This window comes from Sciurus vulgaris (genome assembly GCF_902686455.1).
Source record: "Sciurus vulgaris genome assembly, chromosome: 1".
NCBI lineage: Eukaryota > Metazoa > Chordata > Mammalia > Rodentia > Sciuridae > Sciurus > Sciurus vulgaris.
Window position 1 is genome coordinate 174,436,509 of NC_136461.1, and position 14,209 is coordinate 174,450,717.

A 14,209-nucleotide genomic window follows, 5' to 3' on the forward strand; every position below is an offset into this window, starting at 1 on the left:
ATTTCATTTCATTTTCCAAACCAAATTGTGTTTAGATATCAATAATTTGTATAAATATTTGTTTAATTAAATCATTTAATTTTATTTTATTATGTGATCTGACAGAAAATGAAAGTTAAAATTGCTTCCCAAGATCACACTTTAATCAGAGGCTTGTTAGAAATGTTGGTTTCTAGAGTTCTATAAAATTTTAATTAAATAAGTTCCTTGGAAACCACAATTCTCTGTTGTGAACTATTGGTAAATTCCCTAGCATTATTTGGTACAGATTAAACTAGTCTACTTGCTCTCAGTATAAAGACACAAAGAATTAAAAAATAATAGGTAAAATCAGAAGTGAATACATGAAAGAATGATTAAGAATGTGTGAAAACAAGTTGCTTCACATATGCATGTCTACCCTTCTGAAATGTGTTCTATATAGACAATTTATCAAGGTGGAGTAGTTACTTTGAGTAGAAGACTGAAAGATTAGGAGCATTACTGGATTAGGGGAAACAGCCTGTGTAAAAGCTCTGGGGCAGAATGTGAACTTGTCTCGTTTCCACTTCAAAATGAAGCCTGTGTGACTTAAACTTCACCAGTGAGATAGTGGGAAAAGATGAGGTTGCATTTTTGCCCATGGACACCACCAAGAAAGTGTTGTTGAAGTCTCTCTTCCTACTGCCATCATGTCTAAATCAGAGTCCCCTAAAGAGTCCAAACATCTGCAGAAGCTATTCATCAAAGACGTGAGCTGAAACTGATGAGCCAATTTGAATAATGGGGAACACTCATGGACTGTGTGTTAATGAGAGACCCAGACACCAAGTGCTCCAGGGTCTTTGGGTTTGTCACTTATGCCACTGTGGAGGAAATGGATGCAGCCATGAATGCAAGACCAAGGTAGGTGGAAGAGTTTTGGAACCAGTGATCTGTCCCAAGAGAAGATTCTCAGACCAGGGGCCCACTTAACTATGAAAATGATCTTTGTTGGTGGCATTATAGAAGACACTGAGGAATGTCACCTATGAGATTATTATGAACAGTTTGGGAAAATTGAAGTTATTGAAATCATGACTGACTGAGACAGTGGAAAGAAGAGGGCCTGTGCTTTTGTAACTTTTGATGACCTTGATACTGTGTCTAAGATTGTCATTCAGAAAAACCATACTGTGAATGGCCACAGCTGTGAAATGTCAAAAGGGCTTCCGTTTTCTGGGTGCTGGCTGAGTCAGGAACCCTAATGGGTGCTGGTATGAAAAGGTTAATAAGACATAATACAATTCAGATTAATAAAACAATAGAAATCATTTGTGGAGAAACGTTAAAATAAATTTCAGACTAGTTAAAATGAACAATGCACCTAGTACAGTGTGTAGCTCATGAGGAATTCAGTAAATTGTAAAAGTCTAAAAGCCCTGTCAAAGCAAGAGATGGCTAGTGCTTCTTGTAGTCAAAGAGATTGAAGTGGTTCGGGAAACATTGGTGGTGGTTGTAGAGGTGGTTTTGGTAGAAATGACAATTTTGTGGAGAAAACTGGCCATGGTGGCTTTGTTCGCAACTGGTGGTGGTGGATATGGTGGCAGCAGGGATAGCTACAGTGGATTTAGTAATGATGGAAACAGTTTTGGAGGTGGTGGAAGCTACAATGATTTTGGACCCATTAAGGGTGGAAACTGGAGGCAGGAGGTGTGGACCTTACGGTGTTAGAGGCCAATACTTTGTCAAAACACAAAACCAGCATGGCTCTGGTGGTTTCAACAGCAGCAGTAGCTATGACAGTGGTAGAAGGTGTTACTACTGCCAGGAAACCAAGCTTAGCAAGACAGGAGGGCCAGAGAAGTGACAGGGAAATTACAGCTACAGATTTGTGAACTCAGCCAGGCACAGTGGTGACAGGGCCTACAATGAAGACCTGATTTAGACAGTACTCGTGTATATGGGCAAAAAAAACCCTTGAGAACTGCATTTGTGACTAATTGGGTAACGCTTATTTTAGTTTCTGTTCTGTGGAAAATGTAAAGCATTCCAATAAAGGTTTTAATGTAGACTTTTTATTTTTTGCACCCATGCTGTTAATTGCTAAATGTTAGTCTGATCATGATGCCGAATATATGTGTCTTTTAAAAGAAAGGTGAGGTTGCAGAGGTGGGCAGAGGCCAGTTCATTTAAGTTGTGATGGGAAGTCACTGGGACAGCAAGCAAAAGAGTGACATAAGACTTAAAAAATTATGCAGACTTTTGTGTGAGAATGGATTATATAAGGACAGTTGAAGTGGAGGAAATACTGCAAGACCATCTATAGTAGTTAATGCCAGTGAAAATGACTAGGCTGGGGTGGTAGCTGTAGGGAGTGAGAAGTAGCTGATTATGGGACATGCTTTGAAGTTGAGAAAATAGAACACATTGATGGATTGGATAGTGAAGACCTCAGTATGGGATTCTGTGTAAGACTTTGGGTCCAAATACCCATATTGCCCAGTGTTAGCTGGCTATATGAGCTTATCAGGCATATCTGTCTCCTTGTTTCTTGGATGTAATTTAATCTCTGAAGTTTGTAGTGGTGATTTTCATTTTCTTATGTAGTCTTTCCTTTTGCTTTTTATTCTGCTTGTTTACTCTGCATGCATTTATACTTAATTATAACCAGAAGAAAAAAATTAGGCATGTGAATTAAAACCATTCCCCAGATACTTAAAGGATTTTTTTTTTTTTTTTTCCTCTGCTGGAAATACAATGACGTAAAGCTGCAGTGAGCTGAGTATGACTTAGGGCATAATTTTTGGGATTTTTTTTTTTTTGGTATCAGAGATTGAACCCAGCTGTACTTAACCACTGAGCCACATCCCTGGTTCTTTTTATTTTGAGACAGTGTCTCTATAAGTTGCTCTGAAATTGCAAGTGTATACCACCATGCCAGTTTTAGGGCATAATTTTGGAGTTTGCTGACTGGTGTGAAATGACTTCCCAGGATCTGGAACATGTGATGCTGTTCCCCATGACAAGTCAACTTGTGAATTATTGTAAAGTTGGAGGCTGCCTATAAACATGCAAGTTTAATATTCTTTAGCACTGGCAATGGAAACAATTATATATAATATAAAATCAAAGGTTTAGTATTAGAATTTTTACCACTAACAGTCCATGCTAACAGACTGTAGGTCTTTAAGTGCAAAAGGAAAGAGAAACAATTTATTGAATTCCTCATGAGCTACACACTGTACTAGGTGCATTGTTCATTTTAACTAGTCTGAAATTTATTTTAACGTTTCTCCACAAATGATTTCTATTGTTTTATTAATCTGAATTGTATTATGTCTTATTAACCTTTTCATACCAGCACCCATTAGGGTTCCTGACTCAGCCAGCACCCAGAAAATGGAATGCATAAAAAAGGGAATCTAGTCTGGTTTATTCTTGTTTTAAGGGGTGGATATAATAGGTTGCAATGCAGACTCTGAATTTTTAGTTATGTTTTTATAGTTAAGTAGTAGAAGATATCAATTGAACTTAGAAGTGTAGCAGTCCAGTATAATAGCAGTAACAGCGTTTTAACTCTAAGAAACAGGAGAGGATCCTAAAAAACTTCACGCTTTAACTCCTGCTCTAAAGGGTGAGGGGGATGAAGCTTGGCGCTGTAAGGCCAATCGGCGGGGTGGCAGGTGCAGGGCAGCCAATCACTGCACAGAACCTGATCTCCGCCTCCCGGCGGTCCGCCCCTAGCCCTTGGGGCGCAGCTGCGGCAGCGACACGCCCCTCCTGTAGCGCTGGATTGCCGCGGCGGCCCTGTACTCCGAAAAGTGCCGAGTCTGAGACCCTGGTGAATGCTGGTGAGTACCTGCCGATCAGGTATAACGTACATCTCATCACAGCCCTTCGCCCCGGAGTGGGACAGAATGACGGAGGCAGAGAACGAAATTCCCTCTCACACTAGAGTAAGGAGCGTGCGGGAGGGATGAACGTACTGCTGGTCCCGGGGAACAAACGCGGTGCTTTCCAGGCCGCCACGCGTGATGGGGGATGCTGGTGCGGGATCTCAGGACTGGAGTTCTTGGGGTTGGCCAGGAACTTCAACCCTGGTGGTCAAAGCCAGGGACTGGGCAGCGACTTAAGACGGTTTGTAGGTCGTAGAGCTCCAGGACCAGACCCTAATCATGTGCGCTCAGGCCGCGCGTACATAGAAACCGTTGCCATGGCTGGAGGATGCCATTTCCTTTCGGTCTCCAGCTGCCAGGGGGCTGTCGGCCTGGTGGGACATGCCCAGGTTTTTCGCGTTGCCAGGGTTTCCACTAGTCCATGGCCGTTTGCACTGGAGGTGTTACGCATAAACTGATTAGGAAATGTGGGAAGTGGATGTGGGTCATGACGACGAAGAAGAAATTAAATCCAGCTAGGACCAAAGATTTTCCTAATCGAAGACAAAATCTGCAAAGATGTGAAAGTTCTTAAGAGAGCAAATAAAGTATCTTGCTTTTCAGAACTTAAGAACATTTAGTAATCTTGAGAACGTGTATCCTACAGAAAAAAAAACAAAAAACAAAAAAACAAAACTGAAAAAGTGTCTATGAACCAGAAGGAAGTCACGCTGAAGGAAATACTTTTATAAATTAAAACTATTTGTTTTTAAAATGGTTTTGGTGCAGTGTTTTTTTTTTAAAGTGACATCTAATATATTTTGTTTTGCAACTATGTGCATTTATTTTGCACATAATTTTCATTTACATAGACATGAAATAAAATTTTTCATAAAATAATACTTAAGTGTTGTATTCCAGGTAGTACTTTTTAAAATTCGTTTCTATCTCATGTATCAATATTGATTCCTTTCTAATTTCATGAGTTGACATCTGCAGTTTGAAAAGCATTTTTAGGATGTTTAAGTATGTGGACTCAGTAGTTAGCCTACTCAGATTCATATCTTCAATTCACTTGTCAACTTGTTTATCTGTAAAATGGGAGTGATTATTGTTATATTTATTTTTTGTGGTTTTGGGGATTGAACCCAGGCCTTCACACATGCTGGGCAAGCACTCTACCATTAAGCTGTCACATTCCCAGCTCTGGGAGTAGTTATTAACGGTGCATCATGAGAGTGGTTTTAAAGATTAAGTAAGATAATCAAGGGTACATGGTAATTTAACTCCATAAATGTTAACTGATATTATTGCTCTTTACATAAAATAAAACCTACCTGACATAGTAATTGAAGGATTAAATGAGGAAATACAGGTACAGTATGTCCATACACTTAGAATGTTGCCCAGCACACATTAAGAACTAAGCATTTGTTGCTATTTTTAGTATCTCATCATTAGCAGCTGTATTATCTGTGAGAGTGTCCAAGGACTCCTTATTTCCAATTCAATTCAGAAAGTCTTTCTTAAGGTGTATGTACATAGCACTACTTGTATTAGTCCTAGAGCTATGAGGACAAGTAAGCTCCCTCACAATCTGGAAAGGAAGACAAAGAAACATTAAACCATGTGTTATATTCTGTGAGAGTAATGTACAAAGTGTTTTAGAACACAGTGCTAGGAGGTGTTCATTGACAGGAGTGAATGGTAGTGGTGGGAATATAAAGAGGCAAGAAATGGAAATGGAAAAAACTACAGAAAGGATATTACTTATGTTTGCATTGAGTCACAAAGGGTGTTTGGGATGTTAACAGACAGAATTTTGAGCACCAACACCTGCTTTGTCATTGTGTCCTAGCTTTGCTTAAGTAAAGATTAAGTGAGAGAATCCATGTGTAGCACATAGTAATTTAGCTCTGTAAATGTTAGCTGTTGTTGTAAGGAAGACAGTTCAAAATGAGTAGCCTTCCTCTTTGGAAAAGACACTCCACCTCCTTTTCTCTAGGAGTGTCCAAATGGTTACTACTATCCAAATTGAGCATTATTATACATGTTAGCTTCACATTTGTTTTCCTATATTATATTTCAGCCATGACCTCCAAAGATTATCCATCATTGTGGGGCTTTGGAACAACAAAAACATTTAAAATTCCCATTGAACATTTGGATTTCAAATATATTGAAAAATGTTCAGATGTTAAACACCTGGAAAAAATTCTTTGTGTGCTCAGGTAAGCATTTAAAAATCATTTCAGGCTTCATTATGCCAGTTTTAATTATGTTGTGACCTTCTAAAAGTTAAAGCAACAATAGAAATATTGGGGAAATTTTCAAATATTGAGATGATTACTTTTGCCTATGGTGGGTTCCAAAATAGTGATTTTGATCCTATGGTTAGTTTGGAAGGTTCTGGCAAAGTTACTTACAGCATTAGACTTAGGCTAATTGATAGCCAAGAGGGCATTTTTCTTGCTTCCTCCATATCTTCTAGGGACAGGTAAAGCAATTGTGAAAGTACTTACCCTTAGGAGGTAAGTTTTTCTCACCGGTCTTGGCTTAACAGAGTTCTTTGGTACTTTCTACTTCTGTTCTCTGACAACAAAGGAGGGTGGGGAGGTACATAGGTGAGATCAGAAAACAGAATAATGATCTTCTTAGAATAGGTGGTGATTTATCAAATTTTAACATACATCACATATGGTTGTTAAAAATTATAAATTTGAAGACACTTTCCCAAAGATTTTGCTTCAAGAAAACAGGGGTAGAACACAGAAATAAGCAAGCCAATTACTTGTCAGACAGGTGGTCAAGGAACCCACTTCTAGAAACACTGCCCTAGGGAGTACCAACCTGGGACACCTGTTTTGAATTTCTTGAGGTGTTTTCATTTGGAGAACAGAGCTCTGTTGCAGAAGTCACCTGTGGAGCATGAACCCTCCTGTGCAGGACTCAACAGTATTCTTTTGGCTCTCCAGTGGTTCTTGCATTGCTTTCCTCTGATCCTCTTCCTTCACTCTGTTCATTCCTTTTCCTCCTTCATCACCTTTAGCTTCCTGTCCTTCCTGTCAGAGTTGATGTAATCACCTCATCATTTTTTAAGTAAAAAGATGAAGAATCATATCGTTTTCCTTTTTGTTTTTCTCAGCAGAATATTGTCATTTATTTTTGGGGAAGGACTGATAAGAAACTTATGAAAGAGTTTGAAAGTTACAGTTGTAATGTTAGTTCCAAGAAATTCTCTGAATAACCTAATTAAATTACATTGTACTGACTTAGAATTGTTTTCAGAATTTTAATCTGGGAATGGGATTTATTTATATTTTTCTAGAAATTTAAGAGTGAACAGACCTACAGGAGAAGGAGAAATGTTTGATCTTAGTTCTTCAAGGAAGGCATTCTGTTTCTTGAATGGTCGCAGTTAGGATGTTTTATCTAAACTGTTTTTCCACCATGTTTTGCTATCCCCCTCTCTTTTTTAAAAAGTTGAATTATGAACAGAAACTCCTCATTGAAAAGGAAACCCACATTCTTTTTCTGCTTCTATTGAATTTACATGTATATGTTTAAAATTGCTTTATATACAAAATGAACATATGTGTGCTAAATAGGGGATAAACTTACAGAGAATGCAATGGAATTGACTTTCTTTGGAGTTTCTTTTTTCCTCAGTCACTCCAAAGATTAACAAATAAAAATGGAGTTTTTATTAGTTGAGACAGCAGACCAGCCTTCAACTTTGTGTAGCTCCTGAGATCTCTGCAGAACACCTGGTCTCCACAGAACCCAGCTTAGAAATCCTGTAGACAAGATCTAACTCTAAAATTGTAAATATTTTAAAGGTCTGGTGAGGAAGGATATTATCCTGAACTTACAGAATTTTGTGAAAAGCGCCTTAAAAACTTGGCTCCTAAAAGCAGAGCTTTGAGGAAAGATAAGCCTGCAGCAACAGCTTCCAGTTTTACAGAAGAAGAATGGGAAAAAATTGATGGTGATTTAAAGGTATAGAATAACATCAGTGTTTGGTAAATATTGTAGTTGACAACATATATATGCCAGACATACTTCACTTATCTGAAATCCTAGGCTTCTTGTTTATCAGTAAAGGACTTTTAGTGGTAATTATTTAGAAAGTATTGTTTACTTCTTACAACCATAGAAATAATTTTTGTTTGTGTGCAAATGCAATTTAAATAGCTGGATAATATTCTATCTTATAAAAGAATCATAATTTAATCATTTTCCCTAGATAGTGCTATATAAACATGTTTGTTTATGACGTTTTTACACTTTCCTGATGATTTCTGCCAGATAACTTATTCCAATTCAAATTGTTTGAGCAAAAGATATGAAGATTTTTCATGCTTTTGAGTCAAATTTCTGTTCTCAGAAAAGTTTTACCTTCTTTCTGTCCCACCGACAGTGTATTATAAGGATGCCCATTTTCAGGTACTTTTCACTGGATGCTGTAATAGATTTTAATCAGTTTTCATAGTTGAAAAGTTATAGGAGTTTCCTTTTTGATTAATAGTAAAGTGGAATTTTTTTCACCTGTCACTAAATTTCTTCTTTTATTAATGGCCAGTTTGTATGTTTGCTGATTTATTTTAATCGGTTTTATTGAGTATAATTTATATTCAATTACTGACTTTGGAGCAGTAATGGTAGAGCACTTGCTAGTGCACACGGCCCTAGGTTTGATCCCCAGCACTTCCAAAAAGAAAAAAAAAAATCAATTATATAGTGTATATTTCCCTGACTTCTTACCAATGTATATGATATAGAACATTTCCATCACTGCAAAAAGTTTCCTTCTGCTTCTTTGCAGTTTGCACACCCATGCCCTGGCCTCTGATGATCACTGAGTTGCCATCAGCATAGTTTGCTATTTTAGTCTTTTAGATAAATGTAATCACATGGTATGTTGTCTTTTGTGTCTGTCTTCTTTCACTTAACATAATGCTTCTGAGGTTCATCTATGTTGTTGCAGGTAAATATTGAGTAATATTGAATTGTATGAACATCCCATGGGTTTGTTTATCCGCTTAACCAGTTGATGAAGATACTGCCAAAATATTTTCTAAAGTAGCTGTACCATTGTGCAGTCCTGTCAACAGTGTTTAAAATTTCCAGTTTACTGTACATCCTGATCAACATTATTCAGTATTGTCAATTTTGTTAATGTTAGCCATTCTATTAGGTATCTCATTATGATTTTAATTTGCATATCTCTCATGACTAATGATACTGTCTTTCCATAATAGTTATTTTCTATCCATTTATTTTCTTTTTTGAAATATTTTTAAATTCTTTGCCCATTAAAAAAATAGGAGCCAAGTATGATAGCACACACTTGTAATCCCCGCAACTTGGGAGGCTGAGGCAGGAGGATTGCAAGTTAGAGGCCAGCTTGGGCAACTTAGCAAGACTCTCAGCAACTTAGCAAGACTTTCACTCAAAAAAAAAAAAAAAAAGGCCCAGTGTAGCTCAGAGATAGAGTGTCCCTGGGTTAGTACGAATAAACAAACAAGCACACATATAAATAAATATTTAAAAATTGGATCGTTTGTGTTTTTATTGCTGAATTTAAGTATGTGTCTTTTATTATATATGTTTTTTAATTTTTTAAATATATTTTTAGTTGTTCATGGATCTTTATTTATATGTGGTGCTGAGCATCGAACCCAGGGCCTCACACATGCCAGGCAGGTGCTCTACCACTGAACCACAACTCTAGCTCCCTAGATATGTTTTGCAATTATTTTCTGATGCTCTTTGGCTTGCCTTCTTACTTTTTTAAATAGTGTATTTGGAAGAGCAAACGATTTTAATTTTGGCAAGATCATTTTTAAAAATATTTTTATCTTTTAATTTGTTCTTATGTATGACAGTAGAATATGTATTTTGATAAATAATATATAAATGGAGTATATATAGTTTGGGATTTTGTTCTATTTAAGAAATCTTTGTTTATGCTTATATTTAGGTCTACGATCTATTTTATTTGACAGGTAATATATATTGTTCAAGTGTTCAAGCACCATTTAATGAACGATGGTCCTTTGCACATGGGGCTTCTTGGTACCATTGTCAAAAGTCAGAAATAAACCCCATAGAGGTTTATTTCTGACTCCTGTTCTGTTTCACTCTTTTAAATGTCATGTTCATTCCAGTACTTCATTGTTGATTATAGTATTTTTACAGGAAGTCTTGAAATCAGGTAGTGCAAGTCCTCCAGCCTTGTCCTCCTTTTTCTAAGTTGTTTTGACTAGTCTAGGTCTTTTGCTTATCAGGTTATACAAAACAACTTTCTTGTGTTTGTACTAAGATTGTGTTAAATCTGTGGATCAATCGTGGAAGAACTGATAATACCATTGAGGTTTCCGATCCATATCCACATTGCACATTTCTCCATTCCTTTTTGTTCTCTTTATTTACTTATTTTATGGTATTGGGGATTGAACCCAGGTCCTACATATGCTAAGCACCTGTTCTACCACTGAGCTACACCCCCAGTCCAGGTCTTCTTTAATTTTTTACAGAAATATCTTGTATTTTCAGTGTACAGTTCTTGCATTTTTAATTTATTTCTAAATATTTCATCTTGTATGTTACTGTTAATTTTGATATTTTTATTTCAATTCTTTTGTTCAATCTATATCACCCCAGTTATTAAATTTTATGTACTGGTAATACAGTACATATAACATAAAATTGATCATCTTAGCTTTTTTTTTTTTTTAATTTTAATTGTCCTGGGGGTTGAACCCAGGGCCTCATACATGCTAAGCAAGTGTACTACCTCTGAGCTACATCCCCAGCCAATCTTAATCTTTTTAAAAATGTAATCCAGCAGAATTAAGTATATTCACATTGTTGTGTGACCACTCTCCAGAATTCATCTTGCTGACTTAAAACCCTGTGCCCATTAAACAACTCCCCATTTTCCCTTTCCCCAGTGTGTCCTTTCTCCTCTTGACCACTTTTGGAGTTGTCACCTTCTCCCCTAATTTTCTCCCATGCTTTCTTGGCCACTTTCCCCATTGCATCTTACTCCCTTCCTCCTTCTTAATTCCCCTTCTTTGTAAATTGCTTTACCTTTTCTCATATTTCTCCTCTTTGCCTCCTTCTCATACTCCCACTCCCTTATATGGTTAGGACAGATAACATAGTTTATTGCTGAATCGCAGTATTTATGATTATCTCAATATTAGAGCTCTCAATATATACATATTGGAATGAATAATAAATGTTAGAATTTCACAGACAATAAATTTCTTCCTCAATTTTTTTCCTGGCACCTTAATAATTCAGTTCAGTAAACATTAAGAATCTAATATGTGCTAGACGCTGAATTGCAAAGATGAAGTTAAGACTAAGGCTCTGCCATCTGGGAGCTTACAGTATGAAGAGAGAAACTGACAATAGATGACAGACAATCTTTATTCTAATGAGTGGGATAGGAGCACTTTTAAACCAACTGGGAAGTTCAGGAAAAGCTCTCTGGAAGGGATGATAAATAAGATCTCGCAAGACAAAGGAAAGACAGAAAACAACAATGTGAATACTCTTAATAGGACTGTACTGTATACTAAAAATGGTTAAGAAGGTAAATTTAATGTTATATTTATTTACCACAATTATAAAGAAAGTAGAAAAGGTGTTCCCACACCTGTAATCCCAGCAGTTTGGGAGACTGAGGCAGAAGGACTGCAAGTTCAAAAGCCAGCCTCAGCAACTTAGTGAGGCCTTTTCTCAAAATAAAAAATGGACTGGGGATGTGGCTCAGTGGTTGTCCCTGGGTTCAATCCCTGGTACCACCCTCCTGCCAAAAAAAAAAAAGAAAAAAAGAAAAACTATGATATATGGTTCTTTATAATGCCTGGTTAGTTATTTCAAACTCTATGTTTACCTTCTTTTTCTCCATTCTTATCAGAGTTGGGTATCAGAAATTAAAAGAGAAGAAAATAGAATGCATTTTCATGGAATGGAAACATTTCCAGGAATGAAAGATCATTTGCCTCCAGTTCGTGGTTCTAGCAGCTGTCTTCCTGTTGGCCAGGTAGACATTTTTGTTGTGGGGTAGAGCTGGTAGGTGGAGACAGTAGTGGTTGTTGCTTAAGGAACTATCCCAGTCTAAGCAGAAAAACCAGTGTGCGATGTCCTCCCGGAGAACTGGAGACGTTTTCAGCTGGTGTGTCTGATATCTTCAGTATTCCATATCTCATCACTTAGAGATCAAACTGAAAGAGCGTTTTCCTTTGAGGACTTGCATCTTGGATTTACTGCCTTCCTCCCACCCACCCACCCTTTTTTTTTTTTTTTTTTTTCTGTTTTCTCTCTTACTCTGACTAGTTTTACTAGCATATAAGGTCCCTTTCAAGGTGTGAGATTTTTAGGGAACAATTGTATATATCCAGTAGAGGTAAAGAGGATTATCTTATTATGTCATTTAATTAACTAGTAATTTAAAAATATTAAGCAGGTACTTTCAAGTTCATAGATGTCATTCCTGTTTAGTGTTTTGTCTTGTTTTGTTTTCCTTTTATCCCCCTTTCTTTTTGGTTGGTCCTTGTTTTGTCACATAGATCTCTCCTTTTTAACCTGTGGTTTCATAGAGAAGGAACATTGGGGGTTCTAATTCCATCTACTCAAGCTCAAGTTGAAACTGGGCCTCTTGGCATTTGGCTGATCTTATTGTGTCTGAAAGGATGGCTACCCGAGTCTTTTCATTCTGGGTTAACTCATTCTTGTTATTTTTGTCTTTTCTTTGAATCCTTGATTTTATTTTTAAAACATCCATAGCTCTTTATCATTATGCTCGCTGATAATTTACCTTTCTGGACTTTACTTCATACTACAAATTGCACAGGTAACAAAGACTGTTACCATCTATATTGATTAATTCATATTTTCATTATTTTATTTTTTATATAATGATGTATGGGATTATGTTTATTTAAAATAGAAAACAGCATGAAAGGTTTGATAACTTAGATTCCATTTGGTCATCTGGATTTTTAGCATAAATTACTCCATTTTGTTTTGATCTCTTGGGGCCTAGTGTAGGAGCTCATTCCAAGTGAATGGCCACCTATAAGTTTTATTTAGCTTTATTTAGTTTTATTTCAAAGAATTACGAATACTGTAGGGATATTAAAAATATGTGGTTTTTTTTTTTTTTTTTTTTTTTTTTTTTTTTTTGCGGTACTGGGGATCGAACTCAGGGCCTTGTGCTTGCGAGGCAAGCACTCTACCAGCTGAGTTACCTCCCCAGCCCTAAAAATGTGTTTTTTAAATTGTATAATGAGATTTGTGAATGTTTGGAAGCTCTGCATAACTCCAAATGACCAATAATTTTCAGAAGTGTGAAAGCATCATGAGACCAAAAAGTGTGAACCCCACTGACACTATGATATGGATGAGGACAGTAATTACTGGGTGCTGTGGGAACATGTGGAAAGAGCACATGTTCCAGTCTTTCTGAGACAAAGAGTGTTACCTCTTCGTACAATATAGAAATATATTGTTTAGTATATGGTTTATGTCTTCAGACTCTTATTGATGTCCATTCTTTTCATTTATTAAATTTTTTCTTTATTGAGTTATAATTTAAAAATGCATATTGTATATTTAACATGATGGTTATACACATACACAGTGTAATGAATACCACAATTAAATCAATTCATGTTCATTTTTTAAAAATTCCTCAAGAGGAATTCTTTATCACAGGTAGGTATTGGAGAGCCACATGAATTTAATCAGTGCCTTTTAAAATTAAGCCTGTATTAGTTTCCTAGGGCTGTTCTAATAAAGTAACACAAATATAAAGTAAATCAAGAGAAATATATTCTTTCATAGTTCTGGAGGCCAGAAATCAGTGCAAAATCAAGGTATCGGCAGGACCATGCTCCCTTTAAAACCTATGGGGGTGGTTCCAACCCTGCTCTTCCAGTTTCTTACAGTGCCAGGCATTTTGTTGACTTGGACAGCATAACTCCCATCTCTGCTTTTTTCTGCATTGTGACCAGCTTCCCTTTGAGCCTGTCTCCTTTTCTTTTTATAAGGACATTAATTTCCTGGTTTAGGGCCCACAACCTCATCTTAACTCGATTACATCTGCACCAACCCTATTTCCAAATGAGGTCTCATTCACAATTACTAGAATTAGGACTTCTCCATATCTTTTTGGGAAACACAGGTTAGCCCAAGAACATTGTCTTCATAAGCAGGAAAATTGAATCAAAGTACTTATTTAGCCTGTAAGGAATATGCCCTCATACAGTTTTATAGGTCCTAGAATTGCAGTCATCTATTAGCAAACACAAATTTCATGACAGTAAACACATGTAATGGTTTAAAGACAAATCAGT

The 14,209-nt window shown here is 36.7% G+C and overlaps 1 protein-coding gene across 7 annotated transcripts in view; it reads left to right on the forward strand.

Moving 5' to 3' along the window:
- Positions 1 to 123: 123 nt before the first annotated feature.
- The window catches only part of SPAG1 (sperm associated antigen 1), an 83,441-nt gene continuing 69,355 nt past the window's right edge, over positions 124 to 14,209 (forward strand). For 2 of the 7 annotated variants that reach the window (XM_079102650.1, XM_079102653.1), the window contains exons 1-2: positions 124 to 3,812; positions 5,926 to 6,067. In XM_079102650.1, the coding sequence (XP_078958776.1) occupies positions 3,605 to 3,812; positions 5,926 to 6,067 (350 nt within the window). In that variant the 5' untranslated portion in view covers positions 124 to 3,604. Of the gene's footprint in view, positions 3,813 to 5,925; positions 6,068 to 7,675; positions 7,836 to 11,769; positions 11,896 to 14,209 lie in introns of those variants that run through there. The other 5 variants (XM_079102648.1, XM_079102649.1, XM_079102651.1 and 2 more) reach the window with 5 other exon arrangements.